Source organism: Venturia canescens, chromosome 11 (assembly GCF_019457755.1).
Source record: "Venturia canescens isolate UGA chromosome 11, ASM1945775v1, whole genome shotgun sequence".
Lineage (NCBI taxonomy): Eukaryota > Metazoa > Arthropoda > Insecta > Hymenoptera > Ichneumonidae > Venturia > Venturia canescens.
The window spans coordinates 7,395,693-7,419,904 of record NC_057431.1 but is presented as its reverse complement, the minus strand read 5'-3'; the positions used below and the strand labels follow the sequence as shown (position 1 = coordinate 7,419,904).

The following is a 24,212-nucleotide window of genomic DNA, read 5'->3' as shown; positions in this document are numbered from 1 at the left end:
GTTCGGTACAAAAGGCAAATTCAATGCTTTCTGACGAAACGTACGACGAGAGGAAGAGAGAGAGAGAGCGAGAGAGAGCCCTGAAGTGACGATGGAGTCGTCGTCGGATGCCGAGATGCCTTGGCCCCGAGCAAAGCGATAGAAATTCCCAATGATCAAGGAAACTACCAGAAGAGAGTACGACAGACAGAGGAAGAGAGAGAGAGCGAGAGACGAAGCAAAACTTTGGATCGGAGGGGCGAGAAATCCTCGGCACGACGGAGGAGCAAAGTAATTGCCGTTGCTGTTCTATCTCACTTGGAGAATTTCGCAATCCACACACCCTAAAGGTATAATTTATTATTAGAGATATATTCACCGTAGCGAGAAGCGGGAGGGGCCAGTCTCGTTACAGCTCGAAGCGAAAACTCGTTACAGCGAGGGGCGACAGAGCGCAGGACCTTAAATCCACCACGCTCCTTCCCCGCCCCTTATTTTCCCGAGCAAAAATATCTCTACACATAAAAAAATATGTACATTATACCTTGGAGCTTCACGTGAATATATTAACGCCGCTGCGGAATACTTTCTCCGCGCCAAACGCATCACCCCAGAAGCGTTTTATCTTCGGGATTTCTCGCTGCAGAGTATCGTCTGATGTGTAAGCGAGGTCGAATTAAGGAGTTTCGGTACAGGCGATACAATGTTGCCATGCTAATCCATGATAAAAAAATTCAAAAATTCAAAAAGTTCAGAATTTTATAAAATTTGGTGAACATATTCTTTAGTGCCAAATTTGACGACACAAATTTTTTAAGATTTTTCTTCTACACAGTTATCGAGTAATTGATCACTAAAGTTTACGTGTATAAGCATAGCGTTTCCATATATATAGGTATACATTCCGGGCATGAGAAATCTGCTTTAATGTGTAATTACTCGATAACTAAGTAGAAGAAAATTTTGAAAAAATTGAGTTTTCGCACTTGATGTTGAAGAACATTATCACCAAATTTGATCAATTTCTTAACATTTTGACTTCTGTACCGAAACTCCTTAAATCTCCGGCCCGTTTATCCGGCACCCGGATCACGCGGACTGCTCCTTCCCTCTTTGAAGCTAAATGAACGATTTTCGAATGGGAATTCCGAGGCGTGGAACATGCTGGGACTTCCATTCGACTGCCTGGGAAACGGGATGAGAAAATCTGCACAGTTTTGGCATTTTCAATGACTCGAGGCACGCCGGCCTGCTGCGGGGCAGCCCGATTTTTTCGAATTTTTTACCGACTTTTTTTCGGGGAGGAACAAAAACATGGACTTTTCGAATTTGGAGGGCTTATTTGTTGGCGTTTCAACTGTATGATAGAATTTTTTTTAGTATCTTTAGTCAGTTCGGCGTAAAGTCTATCGAAGCCCACATGTTTCTCCGTCGTCTCCGCACGATTCGTCGGGGTCTATCTGAGATCGAAAATCCGACGAGGCTTCGATTTGTGAAGCGGTGGCTATCGGCTCGACTAAAATCATACGCAGAAATATTAAAAATTGAAGGATCATCGAGCGATGAAAGATCTTTTAAAAGGGCGTTTTAAATCAGGCCTTTTTTTTAAATGAGCTCATTCTTGTTAAAAACTATTTTTGACTTGTGAAATGAAATAAAAGCAATGAAGTAAGAGCAAGACTCGGCTCACACGAGAAGAGAATCATCACGAAACTCGTGTGAGACGATGATGCACTGCGTCTTGCTCAATTATGAGAATTTGAGAACTTGTTGACGATTGGAATAGAGAATAACAACAAAAGCTGAAGACTATCGCGGTTATATGGATTTCGATGACGTTTTTTTCACCTCCTTTTTTGATGATCGTCAGAGAACAGCTGTCTCCGAGTAAGCAAACTTCTTCACGTCGTTTGTTCTTTTGTATCTATATTTTTTGAACTACTAGTCATAAAAACGGTGCGACTAAAAAAAACAACACTCAATTTCAAGAAAGATCGGATCATCGAGCGAACAAACTTTTTATTTCATAAAATTTCAAAGACGTTTTTAAGCGCGATAATTAATACACGAAATTTCAAATGATTCGATCGAGCGGTTTTTTCGAAAAAAATCCCAAATATACCTCGTTGTTCGGCCCGTCGCAGTGGCGTCCCCCCTTAAAAAAATGTCCGAAAACAGCATTAGAAAACGTGGAAAATGTCAGACGGCGCCCGAAGTTTCCTTGTGTTTGGATTTCTCGCGAGCTTCGAATTGCAAAATGCGTAGTAGAAAAATAGCTCTTCGATCTTCCGGTTGCTCGTCATTGGATTCCTCGTGGCAGGAAAGCCTCTCAATGGAATCGTCCAGCCTGCGATTCTCCTTAAGACACGAAACGACCCAAAAATAAAGTATTTTTGTTTCTTCCTCACATTTTTTCATCTCCGCTTGCCTTTTCCCCGCGAGTTATCGACGCTTTTAAGCCACGTCGTCAGCAAACGGTTGCGGTTAAAGAAAGAGCGAGTAGCGAGTCCATCTGCCGGCCACGCCGGAGGACGCGAGTGTAAATAGGAGCGGTGCCCGTCGACGTTTTCACTCCCCCGGGTGACCGGGGGAGTGAAAAAATGTGCAGAGACGATTCCGCGTGTTGAAGCGGTGGCGCGCGATGCACGGCGGCAGAAAAGAAGGCCCGGCGAGAGAAATATTTCCGCGAATGCATTTGCACGGGAAATGGACGGGTCGTTTCGACCTGCCCACGCGCGTGGGTCGCCCGATGACGCTGCTTTTATGCGTACAAGGAAAAACGCGAGCAAAATTAGCACGAACCCATCGTACGGATATTTCGATGGCTCCGTACGCGTGCGTCTACGATTTACGATAATACGTTTGTCAATATCCACGAACGAGTGCGCGCCAAGCTGGGCCGGAACTAAAATTTCAATGCAAAACGCACCGAAGCAACGAGCGGACTCGAAGGGCGAAGGTGCTGGGCAAAAGGGAGAAAAAGCGAGAGAGACGCTTGTCCGTGCGACGTGGAACGAACCATTTCATTTTCCACCTTTTATCCAAACGCTCAAGCTGAAAGTGACGTTGACAACGCCACTGAGCAACGCGCGAGCCCTCGACACTTTTTTGGACTTTAGAGTTTTTTTACGAAAGGAATAATTTGCGTAACACCATTTCAAAACGAGGATATTCCATCAACAGCATTAATCATGAGTGATCGAGCGTCCAGAATTTCTAATACGATATGATACTTATCGTAATGCCTTAATATTTTACTTTTAGGCAAAATAAGCAGTATTTTACTAAAACTGACTTAAGAATAGAGAATCTAATCGTGCTAGATGGTCCCAGATCATAAAGGAAATAATTCATGCTGATGAAAATTGAAGGAAATTAACAAAATCAGAATGAGTAATAACAACATTAAGCTTTATAAGGCAACCCAGACGAATGGGGCGAAATAACGTTATTTTGACAACGTGACAATGTGAGAATTAATCGACTCGCGTAGTTTTAAACTATAAAGTAGTTAATTCATACAATATCGACAATCGATGAGCAATATCACGAATGAAAACAGAAAGCGAATAGAAAAGAGAGCAGAATAGAGAGAGAGAGAAATTTTTATTTGATTTGATTTAATAAATTTATTATTTTATGCCCGAATGCAACTAAAGGACAAACATTCATTGCATACAATTTAAGTGATCGATAACAATGAAAGAGCGATGTAACTATACAGCATAGTGATAAAAATCCAGATTAAATCTAGACTGGAACTGAACTAATAACTTTTGACACGTGCTCGTGTTAATTGCACATTACAAATTATATAAAATCATAAAAACAAATCAAGCAAATACGTCATAGAAAAAAATGTTTGGTTATGAAACAGAGAAAAAGAGCAAGAAAAAAAATTACATCGAAAAATACGAAAGAGCAATAACAAAAAGCAATAACAATGTTGCCATGCTAAACCATGTTAAATACATTAAAAATTTCAAAATTATTCGAATTTAATAAAATTTGGTGAGCATATTCTTTAGTGCCAAATTTGACAATATACAGATTTTTAAAGATTTTTCTTCTGTACAGTTAACGAGTAATTGATCACTAAAGTTCACGTGTATAAGCACAGCCTTTCCATGCGTATACATTCCGGGCATAAGAAATCTGCTTTAATGCGTAATTACTCGATAACTAAGCAGAAGAAAATTTTGAAAAAAATAGTGTCTTCGGACTCGATGTTGAAGAACATTATCACGAAATTTGATAAATTTCTCATCATTTTGACGAATGTAGCCACCCTCCTTAAGAGGATGGATCAGTCGGTATATCGCAACCGTGAGTGCGAGAGAGATAGCTGCAAATTTCGAAATCGAAATTCTTTGACACAGTTTAACCGATTAAAAAAAGGCTCCGTCAGTCGATTTTTGCCATCGTTCTGCGTAGGCTGACAGAGCCTTTTTTTAATCGGTCAAACTGTGTCAGAGAATTTCAATTTCGAAAATTCCAAGTGAGGTTAGTCGACTGATCCATACTCTTAAAGTATAACAAGAAAAAATAACATAAATGAAGATAATTCGTAACAAAAATAGTGCATAGCCACACTAACAAAAATAATGAAATGATAACCGAGCTCAAATAACAACGAATTAAATCGGTTCACGCTCTTAACCAATTTCACGACAAGAGTAACTGAAGAAAATGATAAAATTAGTAATTAATAAATAATAAAAAATACTCGATTTGCGCCTTAGAATAATAATAATAAGAGAGAAGGGGGGAAACGAAGACGAAGCAAAAGCAGGAAGGTTCAAGCACCCGTTTATATATACATATACGTACATTTTTGCCATTGGTATACATAGATCGTATAAGGGAGAAATAGCACGAGCTCGACCTCGTTGGATCAGCGCTTTTCTACGATGGGAACTCTCGCGACTAATGAGAATTCTGCCTTTGGCCTCTTCTTCCTCGTTCCCCCTCGAAGCTTCTCGCCCTCCTTCTTCCTCTGCCACATCCATCTCAATCTTTCTCCATCTCGCTTATACTCTCATTCTCCACTGACTGTTAGCCAGCAGCATCCCGCGATCCATTTCTCGCTGGCGTCGCACCGCCTAGTTTCTCCTTGGGAAAAGCAGCTCGCTCTTGGCTCGCGCCACAACTTTTGTCCAAACATGTACACACCCGGAGAATCATCCGGTATGTTTTGCTGTCTCCGAACTTTTGCCGTTTAGATTTGAAAGCCTGCTGGGTAAAAGGCAACGTCCTTGCGGGGCCCGAATCTCCGGATTTACGGACCCAAATAACTGCGAATCCTTGGCTTGAATTTGGGCGGGCATTCGAAGCCAAATCGGTCACTTTTCAATCTGACCCGTTTCAATTTTGCGGATTTTTTTATCTCTTTACGCGAAGACATTTTTCGGAATTTTTTCAATTTTTTTTTCTGCCCGGAACTAGTTGGGAATTTTTCAAAAAAATTGAGTCATTTTTGTTCAAGGTGACAAAACGCTCTCGAAAATTTTTACTTATTGGGACGTTTTTTTTTAAGTCTTGTTACCGAATGTATTTTTCAGAAAAAAATATCAAAGAGTCAAATACAAACCAATCTTCAACGTTTTTTTTTTTTAGAGTTTAAATAAAAAACGAAAGTTCTGGGATGATTGCGATTTTTAATTTTTTTCCTGATCTGCACTAGAAACTTTGACATTTTTTACAAAAGTTTTCTGAAATTTTCAGAGTGGGATCTCTTCGCTTTCTGTTCTTTATTTCCATTACGAAATTTCGTTTTTTTTTCAATTCAGCTTATTTCTTCTAATGAAACCACTTCAAAAATCTTCTAGGATGTATCGAGAACCTTAAAAGTGGAAAAACAATGATAATTATGAAAATGAAAATCGTAATTATTCGAAAAATGACAATTTTTTCCGAAAAAATTGGAAAATATTAAAAACAGCGCTTTATATTTTATTTAAAAATTATTTTTGAGTCAAAAAGAAATTGGAAAAGTTCTGGAAAAATTTGCTGGTACCAAAGTGGTCGATTCGGCCTGGAACGCCCCATTTTTAATCGCACCGTTGACATTGCTCATTAAGCTGATACGTTTGTCGGGTTAATTAAAAGCGATCGCGCGCATTATAAAATGTGTTAATTAGAAAATAATCCATTCGAGGCGAACCGATTAATAAGCACAATTTTTAATTACAATATCTTCGTTCGTGTTTCAGACACTCTGAGCATGGGAGATCGCGGCACCGAACCAGAACGGAGTTCCGGCCAGGCTAGACCCCGACAACAGTTGTTGGATCCTGTTACCGGATTAAAAATGAAACCGGATCCAACTTTTGATTACACGCAACCAACGAACGTCACCGCTCTTATCGGCAAAACGGCTTATCTGACCTGCCGAGTTCGCCATCTCGGTGACAAAACGGTGAGTAGCTCACATTTATTTCTAACTCGAAACACTATTTTTCGTCGCTTGAAATACAAAAAATTTAACGGAACAGTCACGAACTCAAATTTTGCTCTGCCCCACTTTTGATTTTCTTCACAAAAATCGAGAATTTCGGATAATCGTTTCACTTTTGAATTTTCGTATTGAATATTCATTTTCATAATTTTAAAATTTTTTAAATTTAAGGTAGAGTGAATTTAAAGTAAAAGTAAAAAATGTAAATTAAAAAATTTTTAAATGAAAAAAAAATCGTAATGAAATAATTGAATTAAAAAAATTGTTCGATTTCGAGTTTTCGTTGGGGAATTCAGTGTGATGAAAAGAAGGCGAAAAAGACAGGAGTTAAAAAGCGAACCATATCGGAAACCTGGTAACCAGCTTTTCTGTAATCGAGGCCAAAACTGCTTGCCTCGTTAAAAGTTTCTCTAAAAATCGAGCTCAAGAGTGTTCGACGACGAGAATAGATGTAGCTAAGAGACGAAAATAGTTGGATCGTACAAAATGGAATGCACAAAGCGATCGTCGCAAAATAACGAAATTGGAGAGTCCACTAGGAGCCTTAATCGATGCGGTTCCTCCCCTTAAAAGCTCCATCCGGATCCAGACGTGCAGGCGGGTTCGTTTCAAAGAAATGGCGGCTTGCTAGCGAGAGGCGAAGTGAAAACGGGAAGAGAAATGGTAGTGCGGAGTCGAAAAGCCAATTGAGTTTTATGCCAGGGAGTACATACGTGGCAAAATGCATTTGGAGTGTTTAGAGTAACCCTCTTGAGTTCTCTTATGCCCAAGAGAGGGAGCGACGAAACCACGAGGTAGTGACTTGTTCGTGGACAGTTTTATCTGAAACTCCAGCTGATCTCGCGCTCGTAGTCAACTCCTGGTTTTAACGTGCATGGAGAGCGGAGAGGTGGACACGGCGGGGTGAAAACTTTTCCTGAGCGTGCTCGTCCCCAGGATATAGGACAGCAAAGGGTCGACTTGTGGCGGTGCGGTAGGTGGCAGCACTATCCTCAAACCGCAAACGTGCTTTTCGGCCCCCGTTGACGACGGGGTCTCTCGCTCTTTCCCTCTGACTGCTGGATATTTTCCTCGAGGACTTTTCCACGTCCGTTCACCACCGCAATTGCATTCGTTCTCGAAACAATTTGACTATTTCACGAGGTGCTGGCCAAGCCAATTGATAAATTAGAATTACTCTGACGAGGACTGCGATAAGCGGTTGTTCAAACGTCCTTGTTGCTTATAACACATTTCCAGGGCATGCTTAATCAGCCCTCGGCCAGGAAATATGCTTGCGTGGTGATTAATCGATGTGGAATATACGTGCTTTGGAGGGTGTAGATTTTCGTACAGGGTGTCTCAGTCCTCGTAGCAAAATTGGCAAAGATTCGCCGGTTGGGTTTTAATGAAATTGCAACTTTTTAAATTATGCGAGTTCTTGCAACATCCTTGTGATTATTGTTTTTTTCTGGTTGCGCTTCGATCTAGTTTTCGAGAAAATTTTTCAAAAATTTGAGTCACTACGAAAAAACGGTCGATGCAGTCGAGAAGTGGCTTTTCGTCCTTTCTCAATATTCGAGGGGTCTTTTCGGTGAGAACTGATCAAGATATCGATACGAATGTGCAATTATTTTGTAAGTCTACTAAAGTACGTTCTAAAACTCCCCCACTGGAATGTTGGGTCTCGATTCATCGGCAGGCTACGAGCGTTCAAATTTTTGAAGTTTTCGATCGAACGCAATATTTTTTTCTGGAATTTCAGGTGCGGTTATTATTGAAAGAATTGACATTTCGTTGTGCAGTTAACGCCATTTTCTTCAGGATTGATTAAACTTTTGAGAATTTTTAAAGAACGAATAAATTTTTGTAGCGCGACTCAAAATGAAGTCGAATCGACGACAATTCATTTCTATCGACACAACATCATGGCTATTCTCTAAGTCTACTCAAATACGTTCCAAAACTCTACCACTGAATGGCCGCATTTCGATTCCTAGTCGGGTTACAACCATTCAAAGTTCCAAAGTTTTAGATCCAAAGGAACATTTTTCTTTGCTATTTAAACTGCTGTAACTGTTCAAGAATTTCACATATCGGCATGTCACCAGCTCGATCGTCTCCAGAATTTGATGAACTTTGCCAAAGATGAGAAAAAAAAAAAACTTTTTCAAACTACCATTCAAAATAAAGTCAAATGAATCGCATTTACTCTCAATTTCGTCGATTTTCCCTTTCGTCATCGAAAACTCGTGAAATTTGGTACGAAGTGGCGATGCTCGAAACAAAGTGAAACTTTTCCACTCGAAATTCAGTTTTCAGGTGGAATATACGGTAATTGCAATCTGTGGTTGAACACCCGATATACGTACGAGAGAGTAAAGTGCGAGCATAGATCTGTGGCCGATTATTAAAACGCTCGGAGGAATCGTTAATCACCCGTGACTAATCGTCCCCCGTTGGCTTGTGTATAACAGTGAGAAAGAGCGATGGAGAGATTACAGTAATGAAGCGTCAACGCACCGCCGCGGATGCGATCTTGCTAAAATAAAAATTTATCAAAATGACATTTTTAAAACACACACGACAGAGAGTACGCCTCTTGGGCATTATTATTTTTCCATCCTTTTTTCCTCGCGCGCTCGATTAACGAGCAGGAGTTCGAGGCTTACAGCGACGAGGTGGAACAAAGATTGACGACGTTTTTTTTCTTCTCGCATTTTTAGGCTCCACTTGACCAAAAATTAATTGCTCAATGAGAGTAATTGAATTATCTGCGGCTGATAAATCTTTTTCGTTTTTATGTAGCTGCTTAAAAAAATGGTGAGAAACTGAGTACCGATTATCAGTGACAATTTATTACTTTTTCTTTGGCAAAAAAAATTATTTTTTACCTCCATTCGCCTTTTTTATAGAGAAAAATATAAGTATTTGAGAACCCCTTCAGATTATCGAAAATCATCTTGTAAAAGTAACACACTAAAGCCATTCGAAGTTCCGAGTAAAAAGTTCAATTTTCTGAATACATTGAAACTGAAACAAAAGTGTACTGAAAAGGGCGGATAAGGGGATGGGAGAAATCTCGGTGGTCTGTTAGACGTTAAAAAAATGTTTTTATGGCCGAACGAAACGCGCTCCTCGCGCGACGCTCGACCATTTCCCAGCCAAAGTATTCGCAGTTAAAACCGGAGCAAAGCCATTTTGTCAATTTAATAGTACGCCACATGCAATGAAAAAATGTGGCTCGTAAAAGCGAGCAAAAAATAACGAAAGCACACACACACACGCAGCAAACTCATTTTTTTAAGGATGCTGACGAAAACGAGTGGAAGAAAATTTTTCTCGAAACAAGCGAAAAGTCTGATTTGCGGATCAACAAATAAAAGATCAATGGAACGAAGCCATTTTTCGAGATTGCAGAGAGGAAGTTTGAAGTTTTTGGAAAATTCGTTGCCAATCCAGAGCCCAATTTCCCGAATACAAAGGAAAACGTGGAGGCAAAAAATTGGCTCGATTTTCCGAAAAATGTGACGAGAGCAGGCGAATGGAGGGTTCGGAGAAGCGAAGAAAGAGAATCCGGGCTGTTGGCGTTTGAAAATTCGGAGCGCAAGTGACAAAAAGCTCGAGGTACAATCGCGGCGAGGAAGCAAGGAAAAGAAAATTCGAACGTATGTGGGTCAGAAGTTGAATGAGTTGACGAAAAGCAACGAGACAGCGCATCGAGTAAGAATGATACGACGTATCAGCCAAAAATAAAGGACGAGAGAATGAGAAAGAGAATAAAGGGGGAGGGAGTTGAAAAAAAAACGCCTTAACAGCGCAGCGATGTTTACGTGCGGCTGCTGCCGGATGCACCTGAATTTTTATTTTTCTCCATTGAAGATAAAACCGGAGGGAGATAGCGAGAGACACGGAATAGTGAAATAACTGGAAGCAAAGAAAGGAGGAAACGCGCCCGTATACGTTACGGAGCTGCACAGGGGGAAATTCGTTTTTCCAGGCACGCCTCGTTCTCGTGGGTGCGCCCGCACAGCAGAATGACGAAGCTCGACGTTAAAATTTGCACGTTTCCCAAAATATAGGACAAGCCTCGATCCATGCAGGTTCGACGATACGAAAAGGGCGTTGTTTCGAAGCTTTCGATCCTCCGGACTCCGCCACTTTGATTCTCACGCTTTGGAGAGGATCCCCGTGACCAAAAAGTATGACTCTGGTTTTCGTGGCCACACGAGAGGGCGCCCTCTAACGATACCTCGTTTCGTGTGTGGTTTCCTGCTAACTTTACTGCCCCAAATATCTCGATGTGTCAAGCCACGATTCCTCCTTTTCCGATGCTTTGCAATGCCGCTTTTTACCACGTCGCTTGTCAAAAAATAGTGGATAATCATTCACTGCATTTTCACGAGAAAAGCGTGAATTTCAACACTCTCGATCGTGTTATTTAGAAGGAAAAATCCCCCCTCAAATTTGCCCAAAAAACAGTTTTTCCTGACAATTATTCCGAGTTTTTTTCGTCAGAAGCATTTTTTTAAATAATTTTATCGAATTTCATTTTCATACGTGATATACAAGTTTCGTCGAGTATCTTCAAGATTTTTATGAAATAACGAATACGAAATCCCTTCGATAAACTCCGAGACGAATTTCCCCTTTAATTTTCTGACAAACGATCCAACTTTCCAATTTGAATACCATTTTCCTCCCGTTTTAATTTACACAAAGACACTCGAATGATGAAAATAAAGAGCTGCGAGACGAAGCAGGCTACAAAAAAGATGCCATCCAATATGGTTTTCATCGATATTTTTTCTCCATTCACTTCAATATCCAGGATCATGGAGAAAATACAATAAAAATACACAAAATCTTGAGTGAGGAACGCAAAAATTGAAAAAAAATTTATATTGGGTTGAAACGAAAAAATTTGGCTGCTTCCCATCGAAAGAATCATGACTCGACTGTCGTTTGACAAAATTCTGATACCCAATGGGCAAAAAAATGCAACAAAAAATTGCTCCACTGAATTGACATCGATACTTGGAAAAAAATTAACAATAAATAATTGGGAAATGATAATAAATAATGATAATGACGGTCCTAATAATTAAATAAAAATATTGATAGGAAAAAAAATTATAATAATCGTCGTCCTTCAGTTTGGTGTCAATAAATTTATCGCTTAAATAAGAATAAATGATAAATTATAATAAACGACGATAATTAATAATCGATAACAATAATGTAAATTGTAATGGATAAATAAAACTGAGGGTAACGATAAATGTGCGACGATAATCACAATAATTGGGCTCTCGTTTCGTGTCAGTAATGGAATTCATCGTCACTTGCGAGACAGTAAAAATTTGCAGTTCTCAGCTAGAATTCAACGACCCAGAAATTGTCCCAAATACCGAGCATCAGGTCATCAAAAATTCGCAAACGAATGAACGATGAGTGAAAATATTACGAACAATTTAATGTCGCAAACGATTAGCAGTTTTTTACAAAGTTTCGAAAAATGTTCATCGTCGAAAGGCAAAATAAAAAAATGACCGTTGGAAGAATAAATCACTAGTTTGGAGATAATTCGTAAAGAAAAGAACGAACGTTGGCAGTGGCTCTAATTTCGGATAGGAAAGAAGTAACAGCACATTTTCTGGATGGATAAAAATTTTCGAAATTTTGGACCTTTTTGTGTGGCTACTTTTTGAAAAAAGCAACTGGAAAATTATGCTTGACTCCAAAAAATGGACGAGCAGCCGGCAACGCTCGTGAGCTAATATTTTTCAGCATATTCCCAGAAAAGAAAAGGTTTCGGGGAACGAGGAAGGTTTGATAAATTCCCTGTCTTCTCAGCAGGGGTTTGGAATCCCTTAAATTTTTTCCTCCCATCCTCACGCAGCCCTCGCTCTCGCGAGTGCTTTCTTCTCCGTTTTTTCGTTTGCGTTTCGAAGGGAGAACCATTGAGTACCGCCGAATGCGTTATCTCACGCCTTGGGCCGGAAGTGTCGGGGGATTTTTCGTAAAAGCTCGTCGTTTTTTCATCAACAAGAAAAAAAACGAATATTAGGTAAGTGCGTGAGGCGAGAGAAAGTGGAAGCCAACGAAAACGTGTCAATCCGGAGTCTCCAAGAATCTGAATACGAACCGTAACGAATCGACTGTTATTTGATTTTTTTATTATGACAGTGCGAAAAATATATCGAGTAAATACGTTTTATTTATTATCGAATTATTTATTCTTTTAAAAAATGATGAAAATGCAGTTTCAAATCTCTTTGAACCTTATTTCTTGTTTAGCACACAAAAGTTTTCTTGTCTATCTTTTTTTTTCATGGTGAAAACCGTTTTTTTTGTACAAGAAATATTATTTAAAAAAAAAACTATCCTGAATTGGAGAAATTAGTTTTATTTTCGATTTTTAGTCTCTGAGCAACAAAAATAGTCGTTTTTTTCTAACATTTCAATTCTGAGACATTCAACTATTTTTTCATCGATCAGACAAAAACCGAGGCTCGACGTTGAAAAAAGAGAAAAAGAAAAATATGCTGAAAGGGTAGCTCGAAATCTTTCGCATTTATATTTTCTATTGGAATTTCAACTCTGCGAAGCTTTATTCTACCAGCCCCACAAGTTTATTTTATCAATAAAAAATTTTCAATTTTACGAGAATTATTCATTTCCGCGAACGAGAAAAAATATCGAGGGAGGCTTACGTGGAAATTTTTCATCATCGATATTCCCGATATATTAATACGTATATGCAATAAAGTTTGAACGTGTGTATACGTATACACGGGCTGATGGTAAACGGAAAAAGCTGGCGGATAGGTATGCGCACGAGATCTTAAGGCTCTGACTCGCCAGTTATACAACGATGCATACCGAGAGAGAATGAGCTTCGATGTGAATATCGAGCGAATGTACAGGGTGTCCGCGTATCGAAAAAAACTGGAATCCCCGACTGGATGCTGGGTCGAAATCTCCCATGAAAGTGGTCCATCGAAGTTCTAAACTTTGGAGTTAACTTCGTATACTTTGACGGTGAATACTACCCGAACGGTCAACGTTACGATAAAAACTCTGGAGATCTTTTTTGTAGAGCATCAAATTTCCTATAAAAAAGTCTGAAACTTCATTTCTCTATCTCTGAAAGCTTGATCGTGAGCGTCGTTCGAAAACAACCTCGCGAGTTAGGCACGAGCATTTTGATGGACTTTTTGCGAACGACTCTCCGGACGAATATACTGAAGATAGAAAATTATCGTCGAGAACTTTTTTCTAGGAAATTTCATGCCCTACAATATTGGTTCTATGATAATTTGACGTATCTGCGATAGCTTCGGCGGTATCCGTCGAAATAGAAGAATTGTCGACGAAAAATGGATATAATTAACCAGACGGCGATTCAACCGAGAAACTCCGTTGAATTTTTACACTTTCTATTAAATCCTGCACTCAAATTTCAATAAACTGTTTCCCCGTCGGACACCCTGTATACATAGGAATGAAACGAGAGACACTCGCTCGAGAAAGGATTCTCAAGTATTTTCCACATCGTGGAACGTGCCAAGGAAGATTCGCATTTCTAGACGAACGATCCAACCTCACCAACCGGAGATTAATATTCCGCAAGGATGTGAGTATCGCTGATCTCGAGATCTCCGATCCGCGCCCTTCTGCACGAACCAAATCCGATCTTTTACTGCGTAGAACCGAGAGAAAACGACGGAGAACTTTTCAGTTAATTTTTTTCGTCGTTGTAATGACTGCGATAAAAAAACTGGCCATCGAAATTCCGAGAAAATATAAAAGTCGTTATTATTTCGTAACTTCTTATCGCAGAAATAAAAGTCTGACACCTTTAACGAGTTTTTACAGCGTGCTTGTAAAAAATAAATGAAACTTTCCAAATTTGTCGAGTCCTTAAAGATTTTAATTTTTCCTATATCACTAAAAATATTTGATAAACAATCGCGAGTTGAATCGTCCAAAATTGATGAATTCGGGGGCCCTTTTTTTCTTCTTTTCCACCAACAAACGGTCGAGCCAGGATTTATTGAAATTCGATAAATTCGCAGCTTTCAAACGGATTTGTAAACGTTTCGGGGATATTCAGAAGTCCGCTCTTAACGATTGAAGGGAAATGCCAAAGAAATATAAATCCTCAGTGTAACTCCATCGAACTGGTGAACTGCGACCCCCCATTATCGAGGGTTTTTTGAAACTGTAATGCGTGCGTCGATGCACGCAGTCGAAAATCCGATGTTTTCAGTTTAAAAGCCCTCTGCGTGGAGCTATTGAAACGTAACGTAGTACGAGCTCCCATCAAAGCGAGGCGTTTTCTGAAAGAAAGAAAAAATGAATTCTATTGCGCATTTGACGAAGACGAAACACACGCGCGGTTCGTGCCGATTGGAAAAGCAGGAAAATCAACGCTCAAACGCACACGCCCAGAGGAATATTTTCTCTTAATGTAATGACGAATATTTCTCGATGCTTTCAAACGAAATCCCATGGACAAGTGACGTGGAAAAAATTTCCAGTGAAGTTACCTTCGCCAGTAAGAAAATGCTGGGAAAGCTGTACGAATTTTTCTCACAAACAGTATCCGAAGGTGAAAACTTTACCGAAGTTTTTACGAAAGGAGACATTTCTTCGATTTTGATTCTTTCATTTGCAGAAAAATGCTTTTTTCTTAGATTTTATTCTCGCTTTTCAACTTATTCGAGAACTTTGAACGATTTTTTCGAAACTCCCATGAATATGAAAATTGGAGAATCCTGCGATCCTCTTTCAAAACTCTATCGAGACGTCTGAAGTTACATTTTACCCGGAATCGCGATTGACTCTTGGGCGAAATGATTCTCCGGCATTTCTTGCATCAACCGGAAGTGAAGCTTTTTTCAAATTTCAAATTATTGAAAAATTTTGGCAAGCCTCATTCGTTTGCGGCTTGCCGCAAGAGGATGAGGAACGAGGAAACGCCAAGGACCGTGCCCTCGTGCACTTTTTCAAAATCCCTCCACTCAAAAGCAAAGTTCCAAGCTCTTTCGAAATTCTGAATAAAGATAAAAAATTTGAATCATCATTGAAATTGCATAAAAACATTCATCACGTTTGCGATCATATCGTTTCCAGAAAACACACGAAAAAAAATCACTCCTGCCGAATCAACACTGCCAAAATAATCGCACCCAAAGCAACATTGGAGTCCCAGAAAAAGAGAATTTTCCATCGAACATCTCATACACAAATTTACCATTGTTGAGAGGCAGCAAAGGAGGATGAAAATTAGAGAGAGAAAAAAATGTGAAAATTCATTAAGGGGGTTCGTTCAAGTGGCAATATAGTTTGTGATTCGTCGATCCACGAGGGGCTCGAGTAAGAAAGATGAATAGATGAAGTTGAAGCTGTCGAGTGGAAAGTGAAGGAAATGGAAGGAGTAAATGGCGCTCTGTGGACCGTTCGTTCTAGTAATATCCGTTGAGCCGGAGACCGAGGAGGAGATCGAGGAGGATGCGAGAAATTGGGGTTGAAGGGAGCAGCGAGAAAGGGGGGGGGGTGGGTGAAGTTCCTAAGGGAGGTCAATCTTCGAGCCCATCTTTCTCCCAGTCCATGTAGCAGAATATTGAGATGGAATATTGGCAATTAGTAGTGCTGCGAATCTCGAAAGATCTACGAAGCGAAATTCACGAGAGTTTCCAACGGAGAATGAAAAATCTCGGATAGGGTGAGGAGAGAAAAAAGGATAAAAATTAAAACAGCGTTCGGTACGAGATGGAGTTTGTGGCAGAGATTATTCCTAGTATCATCGATGAGAGCGAGGAAACTTTGAAAATAAAACGAACAGGATTATCTCTAATCGATATTCCTGGAGTATAACCGCGATCGAAGCCTCCGCAGACCATGTCGCAGAAAATTCTTCCAAGACCGAATTAGGAATGCCATATTCGATGCTTTAAGGACCTCGAAGGATATTCAAAAATGTTCATTCTCATTATTCAACTTGGAATTATTCATCAAATTTATTCGGATCACACACTTTTCATACTTTATTGAGATCATTTTTTTTCCAGCATTCGTAGCACAGTGGACGCTCGCAGCTGAGAATAAATGTTTAAATAAACATTCGAATTATTGACGTTTTAATTAAGGTAGATCATGCCCGTAGGATCGTATTTTATGGGTGTCTATATTAGGTCGATTTTTATTTCCTAATTAAAGATATTATCACTCTAAATTAATGTCAAAGTTATTCGATCATAATTGTAAATAATTCTTGGCTCAAGCCATTATATATTTAAACACGTTTATTTGAATAACCGATAAGACGAAGCCCTTAAAATTTTATATGCGTGTCAGTCGAGTACCCATTCAGACTCAGTGTGAATTTCAAGACTTTCTTAAGAAAATAGTTTCGTGGCCGAACTACCTTAAAAAGTGTTATGAAAACAGAAAAATAAAATTGTTTTTTCTGTTTTAATATTATCCTGATAAAATAACGACGAATTTGATTTTTTCGTTATTTTTCTGGATTCCGCTATTCCTCTTTTCTCAATGCTCATTTGTGGTGAAAAAAAAATCACGCGAATCTGTTCACTTCGGTTGCAGGTGTCCTGGGTGAGACATCGAGACATTCACATACTAACCGCAGGAGCTTACACTTACACGAGCGACCAGCGGTTTCAGGCACTGCACAGACAAACATCGGGGCAAAACAGCGAGTGGACAGAATGGACGCTTTGCATAAAGTGGGCACAGGAACGAGATCAAGGGATTTACGAGTGTCAAATATCCACCATACCTCTGAAGTCTCATCAGTTTCGTCTGAACGTTGTTGGTTCGTATTTCAACGGATTCATTCGTTTGTACACCCTGAAAAAATAGAACAAAGTATAAGAGAGCGAAAAAAATAATCAAACCACTGCAGAACAGCAAGCTCGAAATCGTCGGACCAGGAAGTTTGAAGTTAACACGAGAAAACATTTCAAATCAACGTAAAATGAAAAAAAAAAAAAAAAAAAAATTTTTAATAAGAAAAAATTAATTTTTCAATTTAATTTTTTTTTTTTGAATTTTAATTTTTGATTATTTGAAATTCATTCATAGGCATAGGATCTCTCAACACGTAAAGTAAAAAGTCTGCAAAACGAAATAATTCGATTCAGAGGAGAGAATAAAGTTTTATCATAATTAATTGAATAAATAAATTGTCGATGAATATATTAGATGGAAGCTTTTGGCTACGAAAATGTCGCTTTCACAACATTTCTTAATCTTTTTCCTATGTTTTTTTTCCCTTTAACAATGGACAAACGAAAAAAAAAAAAAAAAAAAACAGTTCCAACGGCAGCAATACTCGGGGGACCGGAATTGTACGTAGGTGCCGGTAGCACGATAAATCTAACGTGTGCGATAAGATTCAGTTCCGAGCCACCGGCCTATATATTCTGGTATTACGACGACAACGTACTAAGCTACGACAGTCCACGTGGTGGAGTTTCCGTTATAACCGAGAAGGGTACTGACGTTACGACATCATGGCTACTGATACAATCTGCACAGGCGTCCGACTCTGGTGAATACAGCTGCAAGCCGAGCAACGCCAATACAGCGTCAATCAGAGTTCACGTGGTAAACGGTAAGGAAATTTAAAAAAGGCTCCCCATTTTTTAGATATCGTTGAGTTATGGAGAATGTGAGAGGAATTACACAACTTGATGTTTCGAAGCTTGGAACCACGACGGTGGAGTCGAGGACGATGTTGACGAATAGGAAAACCCATTTGACCTGCTTTTCCGAAAATTTTGTTTCGGTTTATGAAGTTTATTTTAAAGGAGTTTTCAACCTCGATGTGCGAAGCTTACGACGTTTGAAGGGCCCTGACCGCATGTTAACGTCGCAAAGTCACGCTGCCCACGATGAAACTGTAATTTTATATTCAACACTTGAAATTTGCGTTTATTCTTATTTTCAACTGAATTAAAAAGTCAAATTTCACTGATTTTGAACGCAGGGAGAGGTTACAATAACTAGTCACTCGGTTTAGAGCAAGAAAAAGAAGTTGAATAAAGTGTTTTGTAACGAAGCTAGATGGTCAACTTTATTAACGACCAACCTGATTTTTGGCCTTTCGTCAACAGCGATTATCGTCAAAACGGCTAAAGATACGATGAAAATGCATCGGACCGATTTTGTAGAGCATCAAATGTTCTAAAAAAAAGTATTCACCACTTTTTTCCTATCTCCCAAAGGTTAAGTATGAGAGCTCTGCAAAAAACCCAGTTTTTGAGAGCCCCGCAGAAGTCATTAGAGGACTCTTCGACCTGCTCCCATGACTAATTTACCGAATATATAAAACCGAATATATGAATTATGGTCCAACAGTTTTGACAGAATACGTCAGAAAAGTGGAATCAGCCACTTGGCAACTGATTTACAGAAGATTCGATCAAAAAACATCATCAGAATTCCAGTTATTGCTTGAAAATGTAACTCTTTTGGATTTCCATAATTTCGACGACGTTCGAAGCTCGATTGAGTGCAATAGTAGAGAAACAATTGATGGTCACAAATCAGATCGAAATTAATAAGAATGGGGAGCATAAAAGAATCGAGCTTTTTATTAACTTCCTCGGGACCCCGTTGGGAATAACACGAAAATTTCGAAATCTTCAAGTCCTTTCTCCTGCACTTATCCGGAGTTGAGAAACTCGAATAGTTTTCATCTTGGCGACTGTATATAATAATACATAATGTAAGCTATATATGAATGAAAGGAAGAGGGAAATCGTCTCGAAATGTTCCTAGATTTACGATGTACGGAAACTTGCTTTAGCTGATAGAGCGTAGAGCGAATTCTCTCTCTCTTTCTCTCTCTCTCTCTCTCTCTCTCTCTCTCTCGGAGAATCCTCTCCAAGATTTCTCTCTTACGATCGTAGATACGGTGCAGACGTAACGGAAATTGCATTTCGATTCGTTTTATGAAGCTCACCGATCTTTAAGAGAGTAGTAAAGGGTAAAAGGAGAACGAGAGAAAGAGAGATTGTTTTATATTCAATTTAATATTACAATCAAACTTCAAAAAATGCCAAATTCAAAAAAAAAATACCTATTACTCACTGCAGTATCGAAATAAAATTGGTTCCTCCTTCCGGATATTAAGGTGCTCCATACGTTTGAGATCGAAAAAAAAATTGTGTTTTTCTTAATCTCTAATTTTTTGAGTCCTTCACAAAATTTTTCGTTGGTAAATAACCGAATTGCAAGCTTTCGAAAAACGTTAATATTTCTAGAACTTGCAATGGTTATAATTTTTATTGATGGATCTCAAAAAAGCTTGTTGAACAGCAGTAAACTTTCTGATTACTGTTCTATACTACAATTTAAAAAAAAATATTATTATGTTCAATCGAACGACTCGAATTTCCAAAAGTGATCGATTTGAACCTCGTTAATGTCCCGATCGTTTCCTATTTTCGGGGATGACTTTCAGAGATCAAACCAATTGAAATCTGATAAATTTTCTCGTTCACTGACTTTATTACAAAATTTGATAAACATTGAATCTTCGTAAAAACTCTTTAAAATTTTTAGAGCAGAATCTCAACAATTAACTTTTCAGTTTCACAACATTCGATAATCAACCACGATAAAAAATTTTAAAAAATTGAACAAATTTTTCAATCATCAACCAGTTCTAACTAAAAATTTGATTCCCAAATTTTTTCGATTCCGAGCATATTTTCGAATTCTTCCAAACCTGTTGATCCTATTAATATACGAAAATGGATTGCTTTCTCAAAGTTATTACCGAGAGTAGGAAACAAGTTCCCAAACCTCGATTACTTTCCATTCGAACAGTGTCACCTGCCTCAAAAATCCCTGTAAAACTCCTCGCATTTGAAAGCGTATGAAAAAAAAAGTATTTTTCGTTTCATCCCCCAGAGAATTAAAATGGTGTTTTTCAGGCGAGAGACCGGAAGCGATGCAGACTGGTACAGCGGGGCCGATATTATCGTCGAGCTGTCTTCTCGTGTCACTCATCATTTTGTACATATCCTCGGTGTAAAGATAAATAAAAAAATAATAAAAAAAAATAATTAAAAAAAAAAAACACGAAACATGAGACAAAAAAAAAGGGAAACGAAGGAACGTGAGTGAAAAACAGTGCTTCGTGAATGAAAAAAATTGAAAAAAACATATAAATATATATAAATATACGAGCATATGAGGCATGAGAAGTGCGACGAAAAATAAACTCAGTGAAGAATAAAAATTCAGTGAGGTGAGCGCGATACAAGAGCAAACGAAGAAACAGACTCGATTTTTCCAAAGCGATATTAGTTCTGTTCTCGTGGTTACAAAACAAAACTGCGCTCACCACTTACCGCGAGTTTTCCAACGAAAATTGAGGCACGGCGCAGTCGGGGAAGGGGCGAGGGAGGGCGGGAGGGGGCGGGGCGAGTGTAGGCTTTCAGAAGGTCCGGAAAAACGATTTCCCGAACGCATTTTCCGATGTATCGTGAACACATTGTTGCATGGGGAAGTGAACGTTTCGATTGCGAATGAAAATATCTCTGGCCGCGCAGCTGAAGACGAAGATAGACGAGCCGAGAAAAATGAGCCATTAAAAAATATTGCGAAGGAGAGAGAGGAAGAGATTGAAAAAAAGGAAGCGAGTTAATACCGAGGTAAAAAAGCCGAATAGAATGAGACGCTAATCTGGATGATCCGCGAATGAAAGAGTTTCTGTTCTCGGGGAAAGCTTTTCCGGATTTTTCATGCTTCCCATTTTTTTTCAGCGCCTCCCTCTCCAGCCTCGACGCTTTTTTCTCACCCCCCTCGCCATCTGTTGATTCCGCTCAAGTTCCGGGCGGAACGTCACTTCTTGCGGCTTCTCAGGCTCATCCAGTAAACTCGAAAGATCCAACCGCGGAGACGGGATACATGGAAAATTCGGCCTTTTTCAATGCATTTTCGTTCAGGCCTCGATCGAAGCGAAATTGTGCAAGTTCAGTACGGATTTGACTCTCTCGCTGAGCCACTGCTCAGCAAGCGAAAAATACACTCGAAAATTCAAGCCCAAGCCACCTCCGGACACGCGAACGCACCCCTGCCACTGGAGCACCCCCTTAAGGCTGGAACCTCCGAATTAAGGACTCGACCTCTCCAACTACCTTTTCACACTCCTCCAAAGCATCCTAACGAGGATTAAGGCTTTTTGAACACAATTTGAGGCGGATTAACGTTCATACAAAACGGCTTCACCGGAACCAACAGCCCTGACGGATTAAGCACATCGTTTATTCAATCTCGCCTCGGGCAATTGGCCGCTCAAGACTGATCGTGCTCTCCATTGCTCCAACGGCTCATGATCTTGGGATTTTGGAACCCGTGGAAAATTCCTGCACCCTGGTCTGCATGAGGAACGAGAAGGAGCGAAAAAATTTCGAAATTTCAATCCTTCGGACCCTCGACCCTTAATCGCACGATTTTTTTTATCCTACAACCACTTTTTTAGCTCCAAATACAGATTTTTCGACTCCACGTGGTCCAGAAATTCGCAAGTTGAATGAAAACATGAAACGTTGGAAAAGCTGTTTTTTTAATAAACCAATCTAATTTAATGAAATTATTTTATATTTTTAATAATTCATTTATCAATTATTTTAGGGCTAATTTCAAAATTAATTTTATCAATATTTTTTATAAAATAACTATAATTGAAATTTTTTATTTGAAATTAATTAAAAATATTTATTCGAATAATTTTTTAAATCATCATTAAATTTAAACGATAATATTTCTATATAAATTCAATTGAAAAATTTAATTAAACTTTGTAGCTCCCATTTCACTATTTTTAATTATGGTCTCAAAATCATCGTTTCAGCATTCATTTTCCTCTCGACAAACCTGCCCGGAATTCTGTATTCTCCATTATTTCTTGCCTCTCGATCGAGTCAACGCTTGCTTTCTATTGCCACGAATTTGTGGACGAAATTGTGACGACAAAAGCTGGTGGTGAACGCCCACGTCTCATTGAATTCGTTCTAAAATTTCTCTCCTCGTTATTTGAAGCCATGCGAAGCTTGTAAACGCGGAAAACATTGCATGTTGAATTGACGATCGGAGCGATGGTTCCGCGAGGAACGTGTATCAATCTCGCGGGCCAATGTTTCAAGCGTTTTATAATTAAGGGAGTGACGTGTTTGTCTAATTTATTTAAAATATCGTTTCGAGGAAGAATATCGAGAGTATTCGAGTGGGTTTGGATTCGTGTAAACTGTGGATCGGCACCCAACCACGAGCGGGGAATGGCCGAGACCTGCGGAGAGTGTTGGGGACCGGGTCGTTCTATAAACTCTCGGTAATCGATCCGTTATTCTCTATTTCGTAGGGGAATTCGGTGAATCCGGAGCCCAGAGAAAAAATGCAATTGCGATGAGAGACAAAACGAGCCACGTGGAATCGTCGATCACCAGCCGCACGGGGAATCAACGATTCGTAAACGAATTTCATATCGTTAAATAACACACTCGAAACTCCGGGAATTTGTCGATTCTCCGAAATTTATGGGCTTCGTATCATTCGCTCATCAATTCGTTCCCACCGCGGAGAAAAAATGTGCGGACTCCGAGGAATTTCGCTTCTGTTACCGAACCACTTCGTCAAAGTTTCGATAATATAATTCTCCAAATGTTAACAAGTTCGATTATTTCGATATCAAATTATTTCATCTTCAAAGCTGGTTTCGAGGACGCTGTTGAATGAAAATTTCGTATCCACTTTTTCGCAAGTTTCTACCTTAAAATCTGGTCGATTTAAAAGTTATGAATTTGTGAGAGGAGAGAGCGGAACAGTGAGAATGTTTTTCCCACCCAACCAGAGGTCGGTTATCCTTAATTTTATTGAATTTACCGCCATTAATCCTGAAGCTGTTAAGGAGGAAGTCCTGCTCTAGAAAGTCAAAAAAATCGATTGTTTTCGGGAATATTTTTAGCACAGACGCAAGTAACTCGTCATAGCGAACTTTTCGGTACAGTTTCAAGGATATTTCAAAAGTAAAAAAACATTTTTTCAATGTGAGAAATACTAATTTGCACACACAAAGTTTTTCAGCTTTGTACAATGTGGAGGATCGCAATTATAGTATGTAACAAAAATTCCAAATATCTTTTCCATTTTCATATATTTTTTTTCCATATGAACCTATAGAAGCCCAAAAAAAAAAATGGGAAATTCTATATTTACAGTACGTTGAAGTGATATTCTTCTTCTTCAGAAACGTTGTTTTTTCAAACTCTCTAAAAATCTAGAACTTTCGCAATATTTTCAGGCTTTTGTACGTCCGTGTGGAAGCAAAATAACTGAGAATGGAGAAAAATGGATTTTTTGGTTTTTTAAAGCAGAACCCCCTTAAAGCGGTGCCGGAATTTAGGCCGAAATTTGTTTAAATGATGCAGTCGAACATTTTGGACAATGCTCTAAACGCTGAGAGCTCGCGCTCGCTAATTTCGTTGACGACACACGTTAATCTGAGGGCTCCCTAACGATGACCAACGCTGAAGCAAACAACGGCCACAGCAGCCGACAGCATACGTCACACATTTACGTATCCAAACACGTGCAAATATGCACCGACTCACATGTACAACACACCCAGACATGGATTGTTAACAAACAAGAGGGCGTAATTCAGCCCGTTTAACACTAAGAGTTATGTGGGTTACGTAATTTCGTACATTCGCTCGCTCTTCCTCTCTCTCGCTCTTTCTCTGTCCATGAACCG

General features: G+C 39.3%; 1 protein-coding gene and 1 long non-coding RNA gene across 2 annotated transcripts in view; both read left to right on the top strand.

Moving 5' to 3' along the window:
* Positions 1–20,534, top strand: part of LOC122418242 (kin of IRRE-like protein 2) — a 32,746-nt gene extending 12,212 nt beyond the window's left edge. Inside the window, exons 2-5 of the mRNA XM_043432366.1 lie at positions 6,192–6,397; positions 17,030–17,258; positions 17,760–18,059; positions 20,389–20,534. Of these exons, the coding sequence (XP_043288301.1) occupies positions 6,192–6,397; positions 17,030–17,258; positions 17,760–18,059; positions 20,389–20,489 (836 nt within the window). The 3' untranslated portion in view covers positions 20,490–20,534. The remainder of the gene's footprint in view (positions 1–6,191; positions 6,398–17,029; positions 17,259–17,759; positions 18,060–20,388) is intronic.
* Positions 20,535–20,885: 351 nt separating this feature from the next.
* Positions 20,886–22,052, top strand: LOC122417884 (uncharacterized). Its single transcript, XR_006262393.1, has 2 exons — positions 20,886–21,111; positions 21,223–22,052. It is a non-coding gene; the product is annotated as an uncharacterized lncRNA (long non-coding RNA).
* Positions 22,053–24,212: the final 2,160 nt, after the last annotated feature.